This window comes from Leopardus geoffroyi, chromosome X (genome assembly GCF_018350155.1).
Source record: "Leopardus geoffroyi isolate Oge1 chromosome X, O.geoffroyi_Oge1_pat1.0, whole genome shotgun sequence".
In the NCBI taxonomy this organism is placed as follows: domain Eukaryota; kingdom Metazoa; phylum Chordata; class Mammalia; order Carnivora; family Felidae; genus Leopardus; species Leopardus geoffroyi.
Window position 1 is genome coordinate 35406852 of NC_059343.1, and position 24955 is coordinate 35431806.

The 24955-nt window shown below is 49.3% G+C and overlaps 1 protein-coding gene across 1 annotated transcript; it reads right to left on the reverse strand.

The window, feature by feature from the left end:
• Window positions 1-20916: 20916 nt before the first annotated feature.
• LOC123594343 lies at window positions 20917-24351 on the reverse strand. The gene is given in 3 exon segments (XM_045471144.1): window positions 20917-21308; window positions 21311-21542; window positions 24196-24351. Coding segments are annotated over 3 exon segments (780 nt in total).
• Between the last annotated feature and the right edge of the window lie 604 nt (window positions 24352-24955).

A 24955-nucleotide genomic window follows, 5' to 3' on the forward strand; every position in this document is an offset into this window, starting at 1 on the left:
GAAACACAGAAGGCTGTTGTTTGGGGTGAATTTGAAGATGCTGAGCCTGGAGAGTCAAGGAACGATCTGAAGACTGGGACAGGGTGCGTCGTACACGAGGTTGTGTTTCGGGGCCCCCAGGATGGGCGGTGACCTTCAGCCCCTTAGCAGCACCCCCTGCTCGGTCATTCATTCATCCGTTGCGCCTTTATTGGGCACAGACCGCGTTTAAAAGAGGGCTCCATTAGGGGCGCCTGGGTGGCTCGGTTGGTTAAGCGTCTGAGTCTTGACTCCAGCTTAGGTCACGATCTCACCGTTCGTGAGTTCGAGCCCTGAGTCGGGCTCTGCGCTGACAGCACGAAACCTGCTTGGGATTCTCTGTTTCTGTCTCTGTGTCTCTCTCTCTGCCCCTCCCTTGCTTGCCTTCTCTCTTTCTGTCTCAAATTAAATAAAGAAACACTGAAAAAAATTACAAATAAAATAAAAAGACGGCTCCACCAGTGTGACCTTGGATGTGATATCAGCCTTTCAGACTCCATCCCTAAAATGGGCTTAAAATGTCTTCTTCACAGGCAGGTGGACGATGGATGAGCTAACATATGGAAAGCAGCCAGTACATATGGCCATCAGATGGGGTGCCATCAGCTACAAGGAACCAAAGACCCCACTTAAAGTGGCTTAACAGGAAGGGGGCTGTATCTCCCAAGACAAGGACTCCTGAGGCACACTCGTTCCCGGGTGGGTCTAGCAACTGAGTTTTTCACCTCTCTGCTCTGCTGTCCTCAGCTTGTTGGAGGTGACTCTCCTCGTGGTCTAAAGATGACCAAAGCAATTCCAGCCACGATAGGTTCGGCCTAAAGAAATTGATACTTCCTCGGATGCCGGGGCGGCTCAGTCAGTTAAGCGTCTGACTCTTGACTTCGGCTCAGGTCGTGATCTTGTGGTTCGTGGGTTCGAGTCCCGCATCGGACTGACGGCGTGCAGCCTGCTCGGGATTCTCTCTCTCTTCTCTCTCTGCCCGTTCTCCGCTTGTGTTCTCACTGTCTCTCAACAATAAAGAAACTTAAAAAAAAAAAAAAAAAGGATACTTCCTTCTTTGAGAGTATTTAGTGGATTTCACTTCTAGTCTCATTGTCTTAGGACCGGGTCACATGGCCGTGCTCAATCATCTTGGGAAAGGGATATATATGAAGCCACCATGGTTGGCTTAGACCGAGCATGATTCACTGCTCCCAGGACTGGGGAAGGGTCACCTTCTCTGACCACAGGGAATGGTGACTACTAGAAGGTAATTTACGCTTGGCCATCAAGGGAGATGGAGGGAAGTTGGGGACACAGAAGGACAGAAATGACCCTTGGATAAGCAACCAATAGTCTTGGCCACAGTTACCTACCTACCAATCTACCTACCTACCTTTTTATTCTCAACTGTATGTCATATTTCCATTAAAAGAGAGTATGGGGGCACCTGGTTGGTTCGGTGGGTGAAATATACTACTCTTGATCTTGGGGTTGTGAGTTTAAGCCCCTCGTTGTATGTGAAGCCTCCTTAAAATAAAAAAAAAAATGTTTCTTGTGGGAGATAAGATGTATTTTATTTTGATTATTTTATTTTATTATTAAAAAAATTTTTTTTACATGTATTTATTTTTGAGAGACAGAGAAAGAGCACAAGTGGAGGAGGGGCAGAGAGAGAATGAGATACAGAATCCAAAGCAGGCTCCAGGCTCCAAGCTGTCAGCACAGAGCCCGACATGGGGCCCGAACTCACAAACCATGAGATCATGACCTGAGCTCATCCGACTGAGCCACCCAGGCATCCCTATTTTAGTTTATTTTTTAAGTAGTTCCCTGCCTAGTGCAGAGCCCAACACAGGGCTTGAACTCACCACCCTGAGATCAAGATCTGAACTGAGATCAAGAGTCAGACGCTTAACCAACTGAGTCACCCAAGCACCCCAAAACGTTTATTTTATTTTATTTATTATTATTATTTTTTAAGAGAGAGTATAAAACCTTGCTGGCAAGAACCCTGTTGAGTTTTCTATTCCCCAGCCCCAGTCACATAGTAGGCACTTTATAAACGTTTGTTGTTGATGATGACATACATACATAATTATGAAATCATAGAGCAGTAGAGTTCCTACATCTTCCTTTCTTTCTTCTTTCTTTCTTTCTTAATTCTTTCTAGGTGTAGGGGACTTTAGGAAACATAATTATATATATATTTTTTAAGTTTATTTTCAGAGAGAGAGGGAGTGCACATGTGTGCAAGAGGGGGAGGGGTCGAAAGAGAGAGGGAGAGAGAGAGAATCCCAAGCAGGCTCTGTACTGTCAGCACAGAGCCCGATAAGGGCCTTGGTCTCCAGGACCCTGAGATCATGACCTGAGCCAAGATCAAGAGCTGGGCGCTTAACCGACTAAGCCACCCGGGCGCCCCTAGGAAACATAATTTTTGAAGCGGCTGTTAAAATGTTGCTCTGAAATTTATTATGAGAGAATGATCAAGGAGGAGATACTACAAAGAAATAAAAGTATGATGTTGTCTGGCGACAGGAAGTCAAGGGAAAAGAAATAACCAACATACATCTAAGGGAATATATAGACGCACAGGCTGCTTTTTTTTTTTTTTTTTTTTTTTTGCCCAACATTCCTTTCCTGCTTTACCAAAGTCATCTGCATTGAGAATCCCCCCGCCCCCGTCCCCCCCCTCCCCCAGGTTAAACAGTTTTACAGTTTGCCTAACGGAACAAATCATTAGTGGCCCCCAGGGGCTACAAGGGTTAATCAGGGGACAGCAATTTCTTTTTTTGCTCCCTTCTACCAAGCAGGGCCCCACTTAAAAATTAAACCACTGAGTCACGCATTGAAGGAACTGTCTGCTTGGGCAGCGTTCTGTTTCCCAAGCCTCCTTTCCTCTTAGCAGCGGGGAACTTTGAGGCCCGTCTTCCACCTTGAGCCCAGAACTGCGGAGGGAGAAAACCTCCGTCATCTGGCACAGTTACGGGGTTTGTTAAAAGCTCATTTATTTGGTGTTCTCTCTGGAGCTGAGTGAGTGTAATTATGTGCATTGCTGGCGTTCCTGGTCTTTCCTCCAGAGGACATTTCCCCCTGAATTTGCTGATGTCTGGTCTTGACTGGACTTCAGGAGACCAGAGATCCAGAGGAGACAAACCTTTGCCAGTTAACAGGATAACCAATTAACTAACCCAGTGAGAGGGAGCATGAAAATGTCCATATCGAGCTTTGGATTTCATGGTCAGTCTTCCAGGTTCTAAGTCCTGTTTATTGGGCTGCGTCGATGGTGCTTCCGGCTCGGAAGGAAACACAGGCCCAGGTTACACACTGTCATAGGGAATGAATTGTTTCGTGTTCCAAACAAGCTGGAAGATCCCCAGGGTGGAGGCCATCAGTTGACCCTAAATCGCCCTTTCCCCCACTACTTGTAAGTAATAGAATGTTCGTTGGGGCACATAGCCTCCTGGAGAAAAAAAAAAAAGCCCCTCTATTTCCCAGCTTGTTTGCAGCTAGGGGTGCCACGTGACTACGTTCTGGTCAATGGAACGTAAGCAGAAGTCGTAGATGCAACTTCTGGGAAGAGGGAAGTATCCTTAAAAGAAGGGGTCGTTCTGGGTTCCTTCTAACATTTGCTTGGAATCTAGTCCTGATGGCTGGAGCTCAGGTGGCCATCTTGGGCTATGAGGTGGCATAGAAGGGTCGAGTGCCAAGATGGAAGGAACATGGGTCCCTAAGTGCCATATCAGTTCTGGGCACATTATGGACAGGCGTGGTCCCCTGACATTTTCCTACTTGACATGTGGTCTTGAACCAGCAAATCAGAATCACCTGGGAACCGGTCAGAGCTGCAAATTCTCAGGCCCTACCCCGTACGCACTGAACCAGAAACTCCGAGAGAGGGACCCAGCCATCTGTGTTTTCACAAGCACAGGGGGAGCTCCGATGCACTTGATCGTGTAAGAACCACTGCACTAGACTATTAAACTTTTCCTCAGTTTTTCCTATTAAGGTATTTTTCATTGATTTTTCTCCCAAGCTCTATTAAGAAAAAGTATTTAGAACGAGGACGCCCCTTTTGTCTTGTCTCTGCCTATTTCCTCCTAATTTAAGAAGAGACATTATCGACATCAATAAAAAGATGAAAATGGGGCGCCTGGGTGGCGCAGTCGGTTGGGCGTCCGACTTCGGCCAGGTCACGATCTCGCGGTCCGTGAGTTCGAGCCCCGCGTCGGGCTCTGGGCTGATGGCTCAGAGCCTGGAGCCTGTTTCCGATTCTGTGTCTCCCTCTCTCTCTGCCCCTCCCCCGTTCATGCTCTGTCTCTCTCTGTCCCAAAAATAAATAAACGTTGAAAAAAATTAAAAATAAATAAATAAATAAATAAAAAGATGAAAACACATAAATTATGTATAGGTGAGGGCAGGACTCCTTAGAGCAGAAAATTTAGGCCAAGTAAGAGCAAAACGGCTAGTACAAGCTAAAAGTGTCCAGGGGTAAACAAGTTGAGCTCACGGAGGACCCTGTGATGGTTCGCCGTAGGGGTCACCTGACCGGATCACGTACGCCCAGATATTTGGTCAAACGTTACGCTGGGTGTGTCTGCGAGAGTGTTTTGGATGAGATTCACGTGTGAATTGGTAAGACCGAGGAAAGCCAATCGCCCGCCCTAACGTGGGTGGGCCTCGTCCGATCAGCTGAAGGCCCAATCAGTTGAAGGCCGGAGTGCCACGATAAAGGCTGCCTCTCCGGGGGGGGAGGGGGGGGGGGGGGGGGGAGGGGGGAAGGGGGTACTCCCCTTGCTTGACTGCCTTGAGCTGCCATATCGGTGACTCATGAGTTCCAACTCCCAACTCGGACTGAAACTATGAATTTCCCGGGTTTTGAGGCTGAAGGCATCCAGGCTGGAACTACTTACTGTCGGCTGCAGATCTTGGGACTTGTTGGCCTTCTCAAGCAGGCTCAGCACTGTCAGCACAGAGCTGGACGTGGGGGTCGATCTCAGGAACCGCGAGGCCATGACCTGAGCCGAGATCAAGAGCCGCACATTCAACCAACAGGGCCACCCGGGTGCCCCCGAATCTCTCTCTCTCTTTTTAAAATGTTTATTTATTTTTGACAGAGAGAGAGACAGAAAGACAGAGCATGAGTGGGGGAGGGGCAGAGAGAGAGAGGGAGACACAGAATCAGAGGCAGGCTCCAGGGCAAGCTGTCCACACGGAGCCTGACGCGGGGCTCCAACTCCCGGGCCGTGAGATCACGACCTGAGCCGAAGTCGGATCGTCAACTAACTGAGCCACCCAGGCACCCCTACTTCTCTCACATACAAAAGACGTCCAGGATAGGCATTCGAGAGCTGGTGCAAAGCTGTCAGAGACTGGAGCTCCCTCAGTCCTGTGGCGCTGACATTCTCAGCATGGGTTGTGTCTAATGGCCCAAGATGGCTGCAGAAGCTCCAGTCATTACGTTTGCATTCCAGCCAGCAGGAAGGAGGAAGCGACGAAAAAGGGCACCCAATCTCCATTTAAGGACACTTTCTGGCAATTGCATCTGAAGTTTCTGCTTATATCCCATTGGCCAGAACGCAGTCTCGTGGTCACATCCAGCTGTAAGAGACCCAGGGGTGTATAGGCTTTGCCTCGGCAGCTGTATTTCCAGAACGATGATTGGCAGACTCAGAGTTCACACTCCCACATTGTATCAGGGGGAATTGGTCTCAACCGAGAGTGACTGAAAACCCTAAAAACAGTGGCTTCAACAAGAGAGATGCCCAGTCACATCGAAGTGTGGAGGAAGGCGTCCAAAACCAGTATGGTAGCTCTTCTCTGGGAAATGCTCCTGCATCCAGACCCTTCGTCAGCTTCCTCTCATCTGTGGCGTGTGTCCTTCCTTCCTAAAGTCCTCTCGGGGTTCAGCATGCCTTCTCAGGCTCCAGCCGGGATCGGTGCCTAATTTGTAGGGCCTGGCGCGACATGAAAATGCAGGGCCCGCATTCGAAAAGATTCGAATGCAGGGCCTGCGTTCGAAAAATTATTCAGAGTTTCCACACGGACACAGCAAAGCATCAAACCAAATACGGGGCCCCTCTGGCTGCCAGAAAGGAGGAAGCATGATCACTGAAGTGTGGAAACGAAGGACAAATATACTGAGTACTACTGTTCTGCCCGGAACAAACTACCCTAAAACTTAGGGGCAGAAAATAAGCAGAGGAACAGCGCCCAGACTCTGCCAGTCAGGAATCTGGCAAGGGCATGCAGGGGACAGCTTGTCTCGGCTCCGTCATGTCTGGTTCCAAGATGGCTTCTTCCCTAGCATGGCGGGCACCTGGGCCCACAAAAGCTGAAGGTCAGGATCAGCTGCGGCTGTTGATGGCAGCCTCGGGCTGGAGGGACGGATGAGTTTCCCAGGGCTGTTGTAACCAAGTGCCACAAGCTGGGCGGCTTGAACAACAGAAATGGGCTTACAGTTCTGGAGGCCAGAAGTCTAAGATCAAGGTGTCGGCCAGGCTCCCTCTGAAGCCTTTAGGGGTGGATCTTTCCTTATCTCTTCCAGCTTCTGGTGGCCCTGGGCATTCCTTGGCTTCTGGATGTATCCTTCCAACCTCTGCTCTTGTCTTTGTGCGGCATTCTTCCTGTATCTTCACATGAACTTTCCTTTGTCTCTGTGGCTCTATGTCCAAAATTACCCTCCTCTTTTTTTTTTTTTTTTTAATGTTTATTAAGTTTCGAGGGAGAGAGAGAGAGAGAGAGAGAGAGAGAGAGAGAGAGACATAGAATCTGAAGCGGGCTCCAGGCTCTGTGCTGACAGCTCAGGGCTCGAACTCACGAACTGTGAGATCAGGACCTGAGCTGAAGTGAGATGATTAACCGACTGAGCCACCCAGGTGCCCCCCAATTTCCCTCTTATTATAAGGACACCAGTCAGATTCGATTAAGGCCCACCTTACGCCAGTATAACCTCATCTGTAAAAAAAATTCTTTTTAACGTTTATTCATTTTTTGAGAGACAGAGAGAGACAGTGTGAGTGGGGGAAGGACAGAGAGAGAGGGAGACACAGACTCCAAAGCAGCCTCCAGGCTCCGAGCTGTCAGCACAGAGCCGGTCGCGGGGCTCAAACCCACGAACCGTGAGATCGTGACCTGAGTCAAAGTCAGACACTTAACCGATGAAGCCACCCAGGCACCCCCAACCTCATCTTAACTTAGCTAACCACCGGTTTCAAGGACCCTACTTCCAAATAAGGTCACCTTCTGAGGTTGTCGGGGGTTAGGACTTCAACGTATCTTTTTGGGGGACATAATTTAACCCATAATGCAAGACTTCTTACTCGATGACTCAGACTCTAAGAGCGAGTGTTCCCCCTCTCCCTCTTCCCCCCAGGCGAGACAGGATCTGCATGGCTGTTTTTTATGTAGCTTTGGAAGTCACAAAGTGTCACTTCTGCTGTTGTTTGAAATAGTCAAAAGCCCCATCCACGGAGGGCGGGTGTCCGAGCCAGCTCGGGCTGCTGTAGCAAAGTATGACAGATTGGGTGGCTTAAACAACAGAAATTTGTTTTCTCCCAAGTTTTGGAGGCTAGAATTCCAAGATCAAGCTCCTGGCAAATTTGGTTCCTGGTGAGGCCTCTCTTTCTGATTTAGAGATGGCCACTTTCTTGCTCTGTCCTCACGCGGTCTTCCCCCTGTGCATGCAGAGAAAGAGTTCTCTGATGTCTCTTCCTCTTCTCATAAGGACACCTGTCCTATAGGATCAGAGCCCCACCCTTATGACCTCCTTTGACCTTCATTATCTCCCTACAGATTCTAAGCTCAGCCACATTGTGGGTTAGGGTTTCAAGCTATGAATTTGAGGTCGGGGGACGACACAATCCAGTCTGTAACAAAGTGCTTCAGTGTGGCTCTGCGAGTCTTGGCTGTTTTTAATATCCACCGTAGAAGAGGTTAGCATTTGAAAAACCCGAATCAGAAATCCAAGCTGCAAAGACAACTACCTGGAGCACATCAACGATATCTAAATCTGCATCAGAAGGCTCACCCATTAGGATTTACATCTGTGGGAAATAAGTTTCCGTGGATGCTCCAGACATGGGAATTGACTGGAAATATACTAGCACCTCTGCCATCGCCTGAGAGGGGGTCTATGAATCTGACAAGCCCAGGGACCACACACAAGGGGGCTTTCGTGTGCGATTCGTGATTCACTTGGAGGCTGGCTATACTTGTTTTTAAATGATATTCAACAGAACACCTGATAGCCAGGTTTCGAGAAGCGGGACCAGTAGCCTTTACTCTGTCATAGGCCAGGGCTCTTAACCTGAGGTTCAAGGATAAAATTCACAGGGTCTGTGAACTGGATGCGGGAAAAAAACGATATCTTCATTTTCACTAGCTTCTCACTGAAATTCAGCATTTCCTTCGATTTCGAACCTAAGCAACAAACCTCTGTAGCATTAGCCGTACCTGCGACCGTCACCAATTGAAATCACATTCCCGTTGTGGCAGATATCTTGAAATATCATTTATGCTCATCAGCACTATGAAATGATGATAGTTATTCGATCTGCCACAGGAACTTGTTAGTTAATGATTTACGAAAGAAGCACATAAATATCTGTATCACAAGTTTGTTTTAATAATTTGGTAATGATTTAAATGCTGTTGGCTTCCTTTGCAATCCACTGTATTTATTTACGTTTAAGGACCTCCGCTCCGGAGGCTTCTGCTGTTCATCAGAGTTAAGTTAAAACTAGGTCATATGATCAGTAAATCCACATCGCTGGGCACCTGTAAGCTGCAATGCGTCACGATGTGCTGACAGTGGAGGAGAAAGTCGGTCGGCCTCCTGTTCTTCTCCTGGTCACGCAGGTGCCACGGGTGACAAACATTTACCGTTGTACTGGCCGAGTAAGGGCATTTGCAAATGGCAAGCTGCACAGTAAACATAGAGACTAGTGACATCGATTTGAATCTACAAATAAAAAGAAATGAATCTCGGGGAGCTTGCGTGGCTCAGTCGGTTGAGCGTCCGACTTCAGCTCAGGTGATGATCTTTCGGTTTGTGAGTTCGAGCCCCGCGTCGGGCTCTGTGTTGACAGCTCGGAGCCTGGAGCCTGCTTTGGAGTCTGTGTCTCTTTGCCCATCCCCTGCTCGCACTCTGTGTCTCAAAAATAAATAAACATTAAAAAAAAATTAAAAAGAAATGAATCTCCATTAATATTTACCTTACGGCTTTTATGTATATTTTTAAATCCTAAATAATAAGAGAGGAACTAAAGTTGTCAATGCACCACAGCACAATGCTGAGGACAACAGCTCAACAGGATAAGCCTTTGGTATTAGCATTTTTTGGCAGTCACATGACACAATAAATTTATGCGGCGTTTACCAAAGCCCCTAGGTCATATATTTTTTAAAAAAAAATTTTTTTTTCAACATTTATTTATTTTTGGGACAGAGAGAGACAGAGCATGAACGGGGGAGGGGCAGAGAGAGAGGGAGACACAGAATCGGAAACAGGCTCCAGGCTCTGAGCCATCAGCCCAGAGCCCGACGCGGGGCTCGAACTCGCGGACCGCGAGATCGTGACCTGGCTGAAGTCGGACGCTTCACCGACTGCGCCACCCAGGCGCCCCCATATTTTTTTTTAAGTTTATTTCTTTATTCTGAGACTGAGCGAGAGCAGGGGAAGGGCAAAGAGAAAGAGAGCGCGCGCGCGAGAATCCCATGCAGGTTCCACACGCGAGGCCCAACGTGGGACTCGATCCCATGAACTGTGAGGTCGTGACCTGAGCTGAAATCAAGAGTCAGACTCTTAACCTACTGAGCCACCCAGGCGCCCCTCCGCCGAAGTCATATTATTCATGCATTTATTTTGTTTGCTCATTCATTTGTTCGTTCATTCAAAGATGAATTATCTCCCCTCTCCACCCTCCCTTGGCACAATCTGAGGGGAGACGAGCAGCGAACAGTCCTGGGCCTCTGAGAGTAGGCTGCCTATGTAGGTGGACAGAAGGTAGGGGGCACAGGGGTTTGGGGGCTCCGTCTGGAAGTGACCCCTCGTCTGGTTGGAGGAGATGTGTTGGGGTAGGGAGATTGGAAAGGGTCCTCACGGCTGGTGGGCATGTGAATGCGTGACAGGCAGGAGGATGAGGCCAAAGCCTGGGCCACAGGGATTCGTCCCTCTTTGAAAGACTCTTGATTATATCATGGAGTCATGCGATGGATTATTTGGAGGGTGCAGGTGGTTTTTTTTGGGGGGGGCACCTAGACAAGACTTGTTATTTACCTCAACCTACTGGGATACTTTTCCACCCCCGATTAGTCCTACATTTTATACCAGGAAAACTGTACAATGGGACTGGGATTCCTCACGCAGATCACTAACAGCAGCCAGGCCCACGGACGGGAAGTGGAAAAGGGGACAGACACTTACCTGCCCTGTAGCTCTGGGGTGCGGCTGGGGAGAGAACAGTTGGACCACTTGGTCCATTTTGGTGTCATTTTGGCTTTAAATGAACCACTGAAAGAGATACTATCTGAGTGAAACATCCCTGGCCACAAAACATATGCCATACTCCGATGTAACGGCAAAATGCTTCCCTATAAAAAACGAAAAAGGAATCTGTGTCATCTAATTATACCCTAGCAAGTTCTCGTTCAATAAAACAATGACCATTGCCAATCACCCGTTTCCCTTCTACCCACGAGAGTGCCAGGATCCAGACATTTGGAATTTCACACTGGGGAGACTCTGAGGTCATTTGATGATGGAGAGTTTGAACTTTGATGATTCTTTTCCCTTTTTAGTGTGATAAAATTGGCCTAGATATTTTTGCCTTTCCAAATGTGCACGGGGATGTGGCTGCTGGTGGAGGAAGGCAGAGGCGGGATCTGGGCCTTTTCATCTTTGCATGGAAAATCGGAATTCAGGCCAGGCTGTAGTCACTGAGCTGTCTTACCACCTTCTGGCTGCCTCGGTTTAAGGAGGTTGCTAAAGCCCAAACCCTTCCAATTGACTAGATTTCTCACTGTGTCCAAACAGCTCAAGACCTTGTTGGCCATGGCTTAGCAGGAAGCTTCTGAGCAGTCCCCATCTAGAGGAGTCACTCCCTGTGATTACTGTTCAGTGGTCACTCTGTGTCTCCTCTCATTTGGGAGATTCTCTCTGCCTCTGTCTTCGGTGGCACCCCAAGTTCCCTGGATTCCACATTTCCTCTTTCTTGATTTTTCCTAACATTTGATGACTCATCTTGTCCTGCAGCTTTCTGAGAAAGGATGCATGGGCAGCAATGTTTTCAGATCTCGCACGTCAGAGAAGTATTTTTCTATGCTCACACTTAACGGATAGTTTGGCTGGATATAGAATTCTAAGTTGGATCGTTTCCCCCGAGAATTTTGAAACGCATTTTTTTTCTCTTTTTTTCCCAAATTTCAGGGTTGCTATGGAGAAGTCCAGGGCCATACGGACTCTCAATCCTTGTGTGTAATACATATTTTCTCTTTAGAAGCTTTCAGGATCTTTGTCTCCAGCACTCTGAAAGTTCATGATGGTTTGCACTTATGTGGGTCTATTGTCATCCACTGTTGTATGTATTCTAATGGTTTCCTGTTTTTCTTTCTTCCTTTCTTCCTTCCTTTCTTTCTCTATCTCTCTCCCTCCCTCCCTCCCTCCCTCCCTCTCTTCCTTCCTTCCATCCTTCCTTCCTTGTTTTAGAGAGAGAGAGAGAGAGAGAGAGAGAGAATCTCAGGCAGGCTCCACGCTCAGTGCAGAGCCCCATGAGGGGCTCGATCCTGAGACCCTGCGATCATGACCTGAACCAAAATCAAGAGTTAGACACTCAAATGACTGAGCCACCCAGGCACCCCTTCAATGGTCCTTTTAATCTATAAGCTCATGTCCTTTAGGTATGGGATGTTTTCTTAAATTCTTTCTTTGATGTTTTCTTCCCTCCACCTCTGTTTTTTCTTTCTAAAACTCTGTTTATTTGAACTTTCAAGCTAATCATTTATAATTTTTTTCCAGTTCTCATCTTTTTTTTCTTTTCTCGATTTTCCAGGAAACATTCCCAACTTTATATTCAACTTCTTCTACTTAATTTTTTTTTCATTTATGCTGTCATATTTTAAATTTCCAATAGCTCAAATTTGATTCTCTGGAAGTTCCTTTTTATTCCCTGAATTCTTCTTCTTCTTCTTTTTTTTTTTTAAAGTTTATTTATTTATTTTGAAAGAGAGAGAGTGTGGGGGCAGGGCAGAGAGAGAGGGAGAGAGAGAATCCCAAGAAGGCTCTCAGCTGTCAGTGCAGAGCCTGACATGGGGCTCGAACTCACAAAGTGTGAGATCATGACCTGAGCGGAAGTCAGATGCTTAACTGACTGAGCCACTCAGGCGCCCCTGAATGCTTCTTTTTAAAACTATTAAAAAAATTTTTTTAATGTTTTTTCATTTTTGAGAGAGAGGGAGAGGCAGAGAGAGAGGGAGACACAGAATCGGAAGCAGGCTCCAGGCTCCGAGCTGTCAGCACAGAGCCTGACACGGGGCTCGAACTCATGAACGGTGAGATCATGACCTGAGCCAAAATCGGACACGTAACTGACTGAGCCACCCAGAGGCCCCTCTTTTTAATACTATTAAAATAATGTCTCCTGTGGGACCTTATTGATAGGCATGTGCACATACCTGTCGTGTGTTCGGGTGGGGTTTACATTCCCCAGCATAGTCTGCTCCCTTCAGGAGGCTTTATCTGTTCCTTTTGGTCTTTGTCGTTCACATTAGAGGTTGTCCTAGATGTCTGGCGATCACCAGTTCTGTGCTGACATTTACAGTTGTGTGTCGGCCCAAAAGCTGCTAGGACCCTCTGTGTGTGTGCATGTGGCCTGCCAAACGCAGACTTCACTCTAGAGCAGCCGTTTTCAAAGTGTGGTCCCCCCGGCCGGCAGCAGCATCACCTGGGAAATTCTAAGTAATGCACATTCGTAATCCCCGCTCTAGATTTATTGGATTCAAAACCCTGGCTGTCTGTGTTTTAACAAACCGTCCAGGGGATTCTGAGAACCACAGTTCTACGGTGATCTGGCTAGGCTTTTTAATGGAGAAATGTCTGATGTCAGTATCCAACCTCCTCCCTAGAGGGCCCCTGAGCAGGAAGGTCGAGTGTCTGGGAGTTGAGTGGGCAGGAGAGCTTGGCTGGGGGCACGATACTGATAAGAAAACTTACACTTAATCTCTCTGTTTGCATTTGAGCATAGTACTTTCAGCAGTGCCTGGGATCTCTGTCCAAAGACTCTTTTCTTGACTTCTGTCCGGATAGTAGAGGTCCAGCCTTCTGCCTGGAGGGGGTGTTTGTGAGGGGACAGTTACTTACATGTACAGAGCAGGGAAGGCACCTGAATACCTGACTGCTTCTAGAAAGGACTTGCAGTTGATCAGTGTCACCTCCACTTCCAGAAGCACCTGCGCGGCTGCTTCTGGGTCTTTGGAGGGGAGACAGGTTCTGTGATGCAATTCTGGTAGTTTCTCAGCGCTTCCCCACTGCCAGCTTAAGGTTCAGCCTTTTTTTTTTTTTTTTTTTTTTTTGAGAGAGAGAGAGAGAGAATGGGTGCAAGTGAGCGAGGGACAGGGAGAGAGAGAGAAGTGGGGGCTCATCAGAAGCAGGTCTTGTGCTCACCCGATGTGGGGCTTGAACTCGGGAACCGCGAGATCATGACCTGAACCAAAGTCAGATGCTTCACCAACTGACCCACCCGGGCGTCCCAGGGTTCGGTTTTCTTAGTGTTGCTGTAAGTTAGTCACCAAACAACCCTCTGCTTTCCAGCTTCCAAAACTCTGGGCTATTTTCTCCTTTCCTGTTCCCTCTATACTTGCAGGCAAATGCCTTTTAAAAATTCCTTTACTCTCATTTTCATGAGGTTTGGAAAAGAAGCAGAGGAATGAATGTATTTTGCAAAAGCGTTCCCTTCGGGGACGAGAAACTCTAAACCATCAATGAGAGAGTAGGGTTTCCAGAATTGCTCCTCGTTGCTGCTACCGTAATCCGCGTCAGGGCTGAGGCTCCGGCCGTGTTTGGGCCTCTCCTGCCCCCCTGGGTCAGGAGTCAACCATGGCTCCTCGTTGCCTACTGGTCACAGCGTTTGTCCCTCGGGGAGCCGTTCACAGCTTGCTTAACTGTGCTGCATTCAGCTCGCCTGGCACACCCCCTGCCTGCCCCTCCCTTCTCCTGACCAAAGACTTTGGCATTCCTGCCCCCTGCTTATTCTCTCACGCTGGAGGGTCTCCCCTTTCCACTTGGCCTTTGAAAATCCCATCATGGCCCCAGGTCCGGCCGACGTGCCCTGTCTCCCTTTAGGCAGCCTCTGCGTGCGGCAGCTTCTCTCGTTTCTCTACGTTCTGGGCCCAGCATCATGCTGGCAACACTGGCTGTTGAATATTTATTTCTTTTTTTTCCTTGATTTCAGCTCAGGTCATGATCTCGGGGTTTGTGGGATCGAGTCCCTCGCCGGGGGTCCACGCTAACGGTGCAGAGCCCGCTTGGTGATTGTCTCTCTGTCCCTCCCCTCTACTCAAAATAAATAAATAAACTTAAAAAAAAAAAAGTGACAAGCCACATCTTAGCTCAGTCCTCGATTTCTCTTTCCTTATGGTGTTTCTCTCTGTACAAGACTTATGCTACAGTTGATTAACAGTTTGTTTTTTATAATAGACTTTTTGCCCGACGGATTTATCTTAAACACGTGAAAAGTACATTGCCCAAACTGTTTTAACAGTTTTTTTTTTTTTTCCAGAAACCAAAATGAAGCCACCGATACGATCCTAATCTGTTTGCCTTTTCTTATGTTCCCTTTCAAGGTCCTCCTAATCCACTTTTTAAAATATTGAGGTGACATTCACCCAACATACAATTAACCATTTTATTTTATTTTAAAGATTTATTTATTTTGGGGGAGAGCACAAATGGGGGAGGGGCAGAGAGAGGGGGACAGAGGAGCCAAAGCAGGCTCCAGGCTCTGAGCTGTCAGCAGAGCCCCATGTGGGGCTTGAACTCACGAATAGTGCGATCATGACCTGAGCCCAAGTCGGCTGCTGAACGGACTGAGCCACTCAGGCACCCCCCCGACTTAACTTTTAAGAAAATCAATTTTTTCACTGTATCATATACATAACATAGACTTCATCATTTTGTGTTTAGGCATTAAACACATTCACGTTGTCGGGCAACCATCACCACCGTCCATCTCCAGAACTTTTGCGACTTCCCAAGCAGAAACTCTGCCCCTATTAAACACTAACTCCCACCCCCCCACCCCCACCCCCCCCAGCAAACACTGATCTACTTTCTGTCTCTATGAATCTGACCACCCTAGGGACTTCAGGAAGGGGACTTATACAGTAGGTGTCCTTTTGCAACTGGCTTATTTCATATTATTTCCATAACATCCTCAAGCTTCAGCCTTGGAGCATATGTATGTCAGAATTTCACTCCTTTTCAAGGTCAAATGATATTCCATTGTATCCACGGGTTGTGTCTCCCTTCATCTGTCTGTGGGCACTTGGGTGATTTCCACTGTATATGAACTGTGGCGGTCCTGTATCCGTTCGAGTCACTGCTTCCTGATCCGCTTTTAACATTGTTGCAACGACACCCGGGCACAGTTTGGTATTTCGTGTAACGTTATATCACGCCTGCCTTCTTCCATGTTGCCACGTGGTCTTCATAATCTTTCTTCCTCCTCAATAGCTACGTACAGTCCGTCACAGCAACCCCATTTTCACGAAGAAATGCAGTGCCGGCGTAGACAAGTTCTTACAAGCCTCTCCATCCGCGCCTTTGGAAGGTTTGGACCGGGACCCGTTTGCAAAACGATCCCTGGGAGATCGGTCTGAGCCTGGAGCACGGGTCCCTCTCGCCTCCCCCCCCCTCCCCTCCCCCTCCCCTCCCCCCCCCCCATCAAAGCTTCAGGAAACAAAAGGAGACATCCAGTTCTCGAAAGCCGATAACAACAAGCTGAAAGACACACAGAGGAGTTTCTGGGATGTTCTATGCTGAAGACGGGAGGGGAAAGAGGGGCGAGAAGCAGAGCAGAGGTGCGCCTCCTTTGGTGACTCTCACAATGTACCGGAACGCCACCTCCCTGATTTGCCTTGGCCCCTGTCAAATGCCATAAGCAGCGCTCCGTGCTCCTTCCGAGCCTGGGGGGAGGAGGGGGGGCCGGTAGCAACGGAGGAGAAAACAGCTTTTGATGACCCGGGGACCCGCGGCTGACAGCCCGGGGTGCCCGGTCGGGGGAAAAAAGTGTTTTGTTTGGCTTTGTTTTGTTCACACAGCCTCCTCTCCCAGCCCTGTTCACCTTTACAGCATCACCCGAAGCAACAAAGCCGCTTAATCACGCTGCCTTTTAAAACTTTGAACTAGACAGGCTGGATTCCTTATGGTAAAATCCTTTCCCTCCTGTTAAGAGCTGAAGGGAGCTTCCCTCATCAGCCTGGTTTTAAAACCGTCACACCAAGCGCGGAACGTTCTATAAATACCAAATGCAAACCTGGAGTTTGACCTTTAATTATTCTCGCCTCCAGCTTGACCTCCAGGTTCTACCATCTTCTTTCTGCACATCTGTTCCCTTTAAACTCTGTCCGGAGCCTGATCAACCTTGATAATAATAATAATGAACAGATCTCCTTGGGAAGACTTTCACAGTCCTCCGAAAACGAACGGGAATGGTAAAAGTGGGTGTGGTCTTTGCAGAAACGCTCAGCTGACAGCCTGTTCCGTCGCCTTTGATGCCAGAGGTTTGTATCGATTTGATTGTCTGGAATCACTGCAACGACCCCCAAAGCAGGTAAAGCCTGTCTACTGACTTGGCTTCCTTTCCCCCCAGGGGGTGTCCTGGATGCATTTGTTCCGAAGCCCCTTAGTTCTGGTTATCTGCATAACAAAACACCGCCAAATTAGCGGCTCAAAACAGCAATCACGTATGTTGCTTACAAATCTGTAGTCTGGGCGACGCCAGTGGGGGTCAGCTCGGTCTCTAGTCCATACAGTGTCTCTGGGGAGGCCTGACTGCTGGGGACTGGAGCCATCCGAAGGCTCCTTCACTCACAGATCTAGTGCGGGGCTCGAACGCAGGGGCCCGTGAGCTCATGACCTGAGCCGAAGCTGGACGCTCAACCAACCGAGCCACCCAGGCGCCCCAGCATTTTCATGACCTAGCTTCTGCTGTCTTCTGTTGGTGGACGCAGTCACGACAGCCTGATCGGGTTCAAGGGAAAGGGGACATAGACTCCATCCCTGGAGACGTCTAGCGCTGGACCTGTGACAAATCAGATCTCTGGTGTTTAAGCCCCCAGCCCGTAGTACGGGAGGCGCCCGGAAGCCGGCCTCAGAGGGGTTCCCCACAGACCTCGATCTTCAGAGCAGTTCTTGATCCTACAGGCTGCGGGGCTTAAACAACGGAAATTTGTTCTTTCACAGTTCTGGGGGCTAAAAGTGTAAGAGCAAGGTGTTGGCAGGTTTGGTTTCTCCTGAGGTCTCTGTCCTTGGCTTGCAGACCTGTTCTCTCTGCGTCCTCTCATGACCTCTTCTCTGCGTGCACGTCCCAGGAGTGTCTTCCTCTTTTTATGTGGATGCTACTCTTAATGGATTAGGGCCCCACCCCTATGATCTCACTTAGCCTTAATTACCTCCTCATAGGCCCTGTCTCCAAATACAGTCACACTGTGGATTAGGGCTTCAATGTATGACTTCCGGGGTAGGGGGGGACACTACTCAGTCCATAGCAGTGGCCATCTTTGAAAAATACAACCTGCCACAGGCCCTTAGCTGTTTCTGTCTCTCCTTCTCCCTCTCTCTCTCTCTCTCTCTCTGAGTCTCCCAGCCTGAAATCATCTTTCTCAAGTGGTAAGTGGGTTAAAATGACCGCGTTGAGGTTGACCTGCAGGGGAGGCTTGGAAGAGGCTGCCCGTGAAGGTCTTTCCTTTCACGAGCCAAGTGCACCTGCCCAGTCCTGGGGTACAGGAATGTCTGAGGACGGGCAACATAATCCTCCCCTTGAAACTGGCAGGGCCGAAGAGCGACAGCAGACCCTCTGGCAATCAGTTCAAATCTTGACCCCTGGGGAGGGTTTGTGTCGTGTCACCTTGACCAGGCTGCAGGGGCGTCTCCCCCAATTCCCTTCCTTTTATGGTTCCAGATCAGGGCTGGGCGGAAGGGAAATCTGCACAACATTTGGAAGGTGGAGGAGAAGCAGCTGTCACTCCTCTTTGGTCATCGTGGTTAGATGCGGTGAACGACAGAAGGTGCCGGAAGGTGCCGGAAGGTGCCAGAAGGTGCCAGCTTGTCCTTACTCTCTTCTGCCCTGCATGCAATTCTGCTTCTCGACCGCTGGCCCTGCTGCACCACAGCCACGTCATGCCAGCCCGGCCGCCAGGTGTAGAGACATATCTTCCATGGGCTTCTCCCAAGCTCTCCTTCATGGCCCCGCTCTGGCAGCCTAGCCTCTGACCCTCCAACTTCCCCTTCAGACCCTTCCTTTCCCAGACTCCACCCCCCACCCCCTCCTTGGGAGGTCTTGTTCCGTGACAAAGCCCTTACTCCATAACCCTGCTCGGTGCCTCTGCCCGGAGCAAGATTTGCACAAGGGAGGGGGAGGATACCCAATGGGTTCAGAGCAGAGTTTCTGGTCGACAGTGAGGCACCGTTTGTCCCATGCCTGGAATGGTGGTGCTGGAGATGGGGAAGGTCAACGGAGGTTTTTGCAAAGCTAGGAGGAGGCTAGGGCTGGGAGCGGGGCCTCCGAGAGGGGCCCCAGGCACCCTCTCTGCCGCAGAGCACTGCAGATCCTGGCTGTGGATGGTGTTCATTAGGCCCAGCACCGAGGTCTGTCCTCACTTTTTCCGTGACAGCATGTCTCCCCTAGGCTTCAGAAACAGCGTGAGCACAGCACAGCACTGGAAAAAGCCCACGGTTCTGTGTACTCTGTGCTTCAAGGGGATGGGTCTTTCAGTGAGAACACCATCATAATTCCACAACATTAAAAACAAATGAAAATATCCAACAAGTTCAGAAATCAGTTTGATATGGTGAGCTGACTTCCTTTTCCTTTTCCTTTTTTTTTTAAATTTTATTTTAGAGACAGAGAGCAAGCAGGGGAGGAGCTTAGTGTGGAACCCAACGTAGGGCTCGATCCCATGACCCCGGGATCATTACCTGAGCCAAAATCAAGAGCCAGACGCTCAACTGACTGAGCCACCCAGGCGCCCCTAAAGATTTTATTTTATTTAAAAAAATTTTTTTTTAACGTTTATTTATTTTTGAGACAGAGAGAGACAGAGCATGAACGGGGGAGGGTCAGAGAGAGAGGGAGACACAGAATCGGAAACAGGCTCCAGGCTCTGAGCCATCAGCACAGAGTCTGACTCAGGGCTTGAACTCACGAACCGCGAGATCATGACCTGAGCCGAAGTCAGACGCTTAACCGACTGAGCCACCCAGGCGCCCCACCCCTATAGAGTTTTAAAGTGAACTCTATACCCAATGCGGGGCTCGAACTCATGACCGCAAACAAGATCAAATCTTGGGGTGCCTGGGTGGCTCAGTCGGTTAAGAGTCTTTTTCTTTCTTTTCTTTTCTTTTCTTTTCTCGTCTCGTCTCATCTCTTCTTTTCTTTCCTTTCCTTTTTTCTTTTTTTGTGAGCTTTCAAGTGACTGTCAAGTGGTCTCAATCCCAACAGTGAAACATTTTAGTACGCCCCCCCCCACCATAGGTTTATTTAATTACTTATAACTTATATTCACGTGCTAATGCTTTTTGCTAAGATCATAAGGCCATCTGCCTATGTGTGAGGTCCATTATTAACGATAGAAGTCAAAAAGCCATATTTCAAATTATCTTCTTGTCAAGTGTGAACTTTTTTTAAGTTTATTTATTTATTTTGTGCGAGAGAGAGTGCGAGCAGGAGAAGGGAAGGGGCGGGGGGAGAGAATCCTTAGCATGCCCTGTGCCATCAGCCCACAGCCTGATGCGGGGCTCAAACCCACAAATCGTGACTCATGACCTGAGCTGAAATCAAGAGTCAGATGCTTAACTGACTGGGCCCCCAGGTGTCCCTGAATTTTTTTTTTTAATATTGATTTATTTTGAGAGAGAGAGAGAGAGAGAGAGAGCAGGGGAGGGGCAGAGAGAGAGGAGAGAGAATCCCAAGCAGGCTCTGTGCTGCCAGTGCAGAGCCCAATGCGAGGCTCGATCCCACAAACCGCCAGACTGTGACCTGAGCTAAAATCAAGAGTCAGACGCTTGGGGCGCCTGGGTGGCGCAGTCGGTTAAGCGCCCGACTTCAGCCAGGTCACGATCTCGCGGTCCGTGAGTTCGAGCCCCGCGTCGGGCTCTGGGCTGATGGCTCAGAGCCTGGAGCCCGCTTCCGATTCTGTGTCTCCCTCTCTCTCTGCCCCTCCCCCGTTCATGCTCTGTCTCCCTCTGTCCCAAAAATAAATAAAAACGTTGAAAAAAAAAAAAAAAAGAGTCAGACGCCAAAGTGACTGAGCCACCGAGGGGCCACTGAGAGTGAAAATTTTTGTAAATGAACTAGCTCTCAATCTAAGAGAATCTAAGAAGCTCTGCCAGCTTCTTCCTAGCTTATGCTTTCTTTTACAATACTTTCTTTAAGCCACAGTTTCGTTAGAGGAATCATTTCAAGCCCCTTGTCTGCTTTGTGATGATTAGTTTGGTTAGAGTGACATAATATAATCTGTAAATTAACTCAATATAGCACTTATAACAGGCCATTTGCTGAAGGTGAAAAATCATTTGAGGTGGATGCTGTCCAAGTCATAGGACTGCCACTCCTGCCTTAGCATTCCTCACCTGTCACACTGGATGCCGAGCGGTGACATACAGCCCAAACAAGGCCCAGGGTCAATCTGCACGTTGCATATTGGTCATTGTAACAGTCGGCTCTTGCCGCAATAAGGCTGCGGAACAAACACTCCGAAACTCAGTGGCTTACAATAATGGGAATTTATTTTTCTTGCTCGGGGTCCGGCAGGGCTGTGGGGATCTGATTGATCTTGGCTGGGCTTGGCTGTTTCAGGCTGCAGGTTGGCCGGGAGTGGCTCCGGGTCACAGTTTTTTGTTTTTGTTTTTTGTTTGTTTTTTTTTGAAGTGGTTGACATCTCTATTGCTTTGGAGGTGGGGGGCAGGTGCTCAGGAGCTCTTGGTGGGGCGGGCCGCTTCCTCTTCACCGTCACAGGCTTCTGGCGGTGAGGGATGGCGCTGGCTGTGCGAATGGCGGCCACGTACGGATCTGGGTGGTCCTCGTTCTTGTGGATCTGTGCCTGATGCTTCCGAGGGTGGCCGGGGCGTTCTTGTTCATGGTGGTCCACAGGTAGGGGGTGGTGGGTTTTCCCTGGAGGGATCTCCGCTTCATGACCACCACTATGCATTTGCCATCAGCCCCAGACTTCACGCCCACAGTGTAGAGGTGAATCAACCCGTTGTCGTTAGAGGACTTGCGAGCCTTCGGGTTATTGGGGTCGGTGCTGAACGTCTGCTTGTTTCTCTCTTTCTCTTTTTTTAAATTACACTTTGTTTTTAAGTTTATTTTTGAGAGAGAGAGAGAGACATAGAGCGCACAAGTGGGGGAGGGGCAGAGAGAGAGAAAGACACACACACACACACACACACAGAATTGGAAGCAGGCTCCAGGCTCCGAGCTGTCAGCGCAGAGCTCGACGTGGAGCTCGAACGCACCAATCGTGAGATCATGACCTGAGCCCAAGTCGGAGGCTTCACGGACTGAGCCACCCAGGCGCCCTTGCTTGTTCCTCTTGATCAGGAGCTCCAGGCGACAGATTTGGGGCAGGTCTGGAGCCCAGGCTGATGTGACGACAGCCACCTAGGACCTACAGTGGGAGACACCACAAAGTCATGTGGTCAGCGGTGTTATTTCCATTCCACGTGAGCCGTGAATTAGGATCAAGAAGCCAAACCACCATAGTGACAGAACTGAAAGTTCTGGCATTTTCTTCCTACCTGTATTAGCTTCCTAGGGCTGCTGTGACAAAGCACCACGTGCTGCGTAGCTTAAACAACAGAGGCGTGCCGTCGCACGGTTCTGGAGGCCAGAAGTCCAAGATCAAGGTGCCGGCAGGGTTGATTCCTTCCGAGGGCCCCAAGGGGGCCTCTGTTCAAGGCCTCTCTCCCTGGCCGGTCTTTTTCCTGTGTCTTTTCATGTGGTCTTTCCTCTATGTCTGTCTGTGTCCAAATTTCCCTCTTTTATAAGGACACTAGTCCCACCCTAATGGCCTCATTTTTAACGCCGTGACCTCTGTAAACATCCCATCTTCAGGTAAGGTCACGTTCAGAGGTACTGGGGCTTACGGCTTCAACATACCAATGTTGGTGGGATGCCAATTCAACCCATCAACCCTACCCCTCAGAGGACTGTCTGGTGTATCACGTAGGGTGTGTGTTACCCGGCTTTGGAGACTTTCTGGCATAGAGACCAGTGGAGAAAGTCTTCCTGTTGGCCCAGTGGTGAGAAATGGGTAAAGGCTTCAGACTTTAACACCCCACCCCCGCCCCGCAACGATCACAGTTTGCTGGGGGGGGGGGGGGGAGGGGGTGCGGAATCTGTGCCGTTGGCTATAACTTGCCACGGAGGCAAACCCTCCGCATCAGTCTTTCTGCCTGTGAAATGAGTCACTTCACCTTCCTTTAATGGGGTGTTGTGATGTTTCATGTTTGCCAGAAGAGCCCCAGAGGAAAGGACAGAATAAATCCTCCCGGTGATTCTGCAGAACTACCCTGCCTTTCTTGTTCGTGCTCGGGAAGGAGTCCGGGACAACCGGCTGGGTTCACACAAATTTGTGTTCCAACAACCCGGGTAGAATGGGCCGGCGTGGCCGCACGCCGTAAATAACCTTAACACTTTACAGGAGCGCGTGAGGAGGCAATTCTCCTAGCCGGCTGCCCCCGTAATGCTGGCCTGATTCAGTCCTGTGCGATGTGGCCCACATGTGCTCCTGCAACCACAGGGACAAGTGTCCCTTCTGCCATGTCAGCTGTTTCTGTTCTGGCATAAATTACGCACGCTGCAGTCATTTCATTAAGGAATTACATCTCTGGGGGGCGCCTGGGTGGCTCAGGCGGTCATCATCTCACGGTTCGTGGGTTCGAGCCCCGCATTGGGTTGTCTGCTGTTAGCACGGGGCCTGCTTCGGATCTTCTGTCTCTCTCTCTCTCTGCCCCCCCCCCCCGAAAAATAAATAAACATTAAAAAGAAAAAGAAATTACATTTCTGATGTGACGTGTCGGGTTTCCAGAGGTGAACAGAAAAGGCTGCCATTTTTCCCGAAAACAACCATGCTCCCCGACACCTGGCCACGGGGGACAGGACGAGGCACCAGCAGCCACATGCCATCACACACGACGACGACGACGACGACGACGACAAAGCTGTAACAGAGTGATCGTCAGCTTCCTTTCTTCCTCCCCAACCCTGCGCCTGGTGTTGGAACATTCCAGACATCTGGAATTATGACCAGTTAAATGCAGTCAAACACAGATTTCTTTCTGTGGAAATATTCTGATCTCAGACCCAGGAGGGCAGGGATATTGGGTAATTGCCATCCTTGCAATAAACATATTATGGAAGTTTATAAACTCGGCCTATCTCTTGGCCGCTTTAGGCTTCTGGTGTGCCTGGGATGGCTTTGATTTTGAAATCACTGAGGCGATAGGCAGACTTTTCCTCTCCTTGCATTTGCAGAGCAATCTGATAAACACATCTGTGGCAAGTCCTGTTTTGGCTATTTTGGGGCAGACCAAAGGGTAGGTTACTTTTTATGAAATAAATACATACATACAGAGCATGCATGTGACCCAACGGGAAGAATGGAAACTATCACAAGATATTCTGTGCACACGATATCTAATCTCCCTTTGAGACAGAAGAGATTCAAATGAGCCTCTGCCATTAAAACTTTGATTATCAGAAACTTCATTTTAATCAGGGCTCGCCATAAACTCTGTGTGCTCAGCCGACGTGTGTGTTTAACATTCTCGATATTATACGCTGTTCCAATTATCCCAATTTTTCCTTTAAATTCAATTTCCCAGGGCCTTGTGGTGTTCGGCTAATCAAGCTCTCACTTTTTAAAAAAGTGTTTACCTCCAGTCTCTCTAGACACGCTGTGTATATACACGCACACACGCACCAGATCTAGGGAGATGTCGGGGTGCTTTACAGGCAGGGCCAAATGCACACCCACCGTGCGGCACTTTTGCTGATGACGAGGCGACTCCGGGGCCCGCGGAGAATCCACACGCCGCCAGTTGCAGGCCTGATCACTTCGATGCCTTGAGGGGAACATTTCCACGCAACCTCCGCCGGCTACCCAGCCCCCCCGCCCCCCCCGCCCCCCGGCCCTCCCCCCCCCCCCCGGGCTCTAGCCCCGCCCACGGAAGGCGGAGACGTGCTCTGTGGATAGATGCCTCGCTGGCTCCTTGCTTCCCTCTGCCCCCTTCTTGGTCGCTCACAGAGATTAGCCTCCAGGAATGTGGTTAGCACACACTGAACTCATAACTCCAGCCAGTATATCACAGCACACAATCACAGGAAATACCACATGTCGTTACAACGTGCACGCTCACGCGTCGGTCTCCACACATGCTACACGTAGCAGCACGCACACGCACGTATTGCGCCCGGACCCACGCTACCACGCGCGCTCCACCCTGCGCCCGGAACTCCCTGCGTGTGCCCTGCGGACCCTTGGGCCCCAGCGGGGAAGGGAGAGGATCCCCTTTTTAAATGCTTTTCATCGCCGTGGCTACTTTGCTTCCCGTTCTAGGCTCAGCCCACAAGGGTCAAGAATTGTTACAGAAAGTCGATCTTGGCCCCCTTCCAGGCACCGGAAGGGCTGGGGCTAGAGATTGTGTTATTTCAGTTGAGGGAGGGGAGCCTTTGCCTGCCTC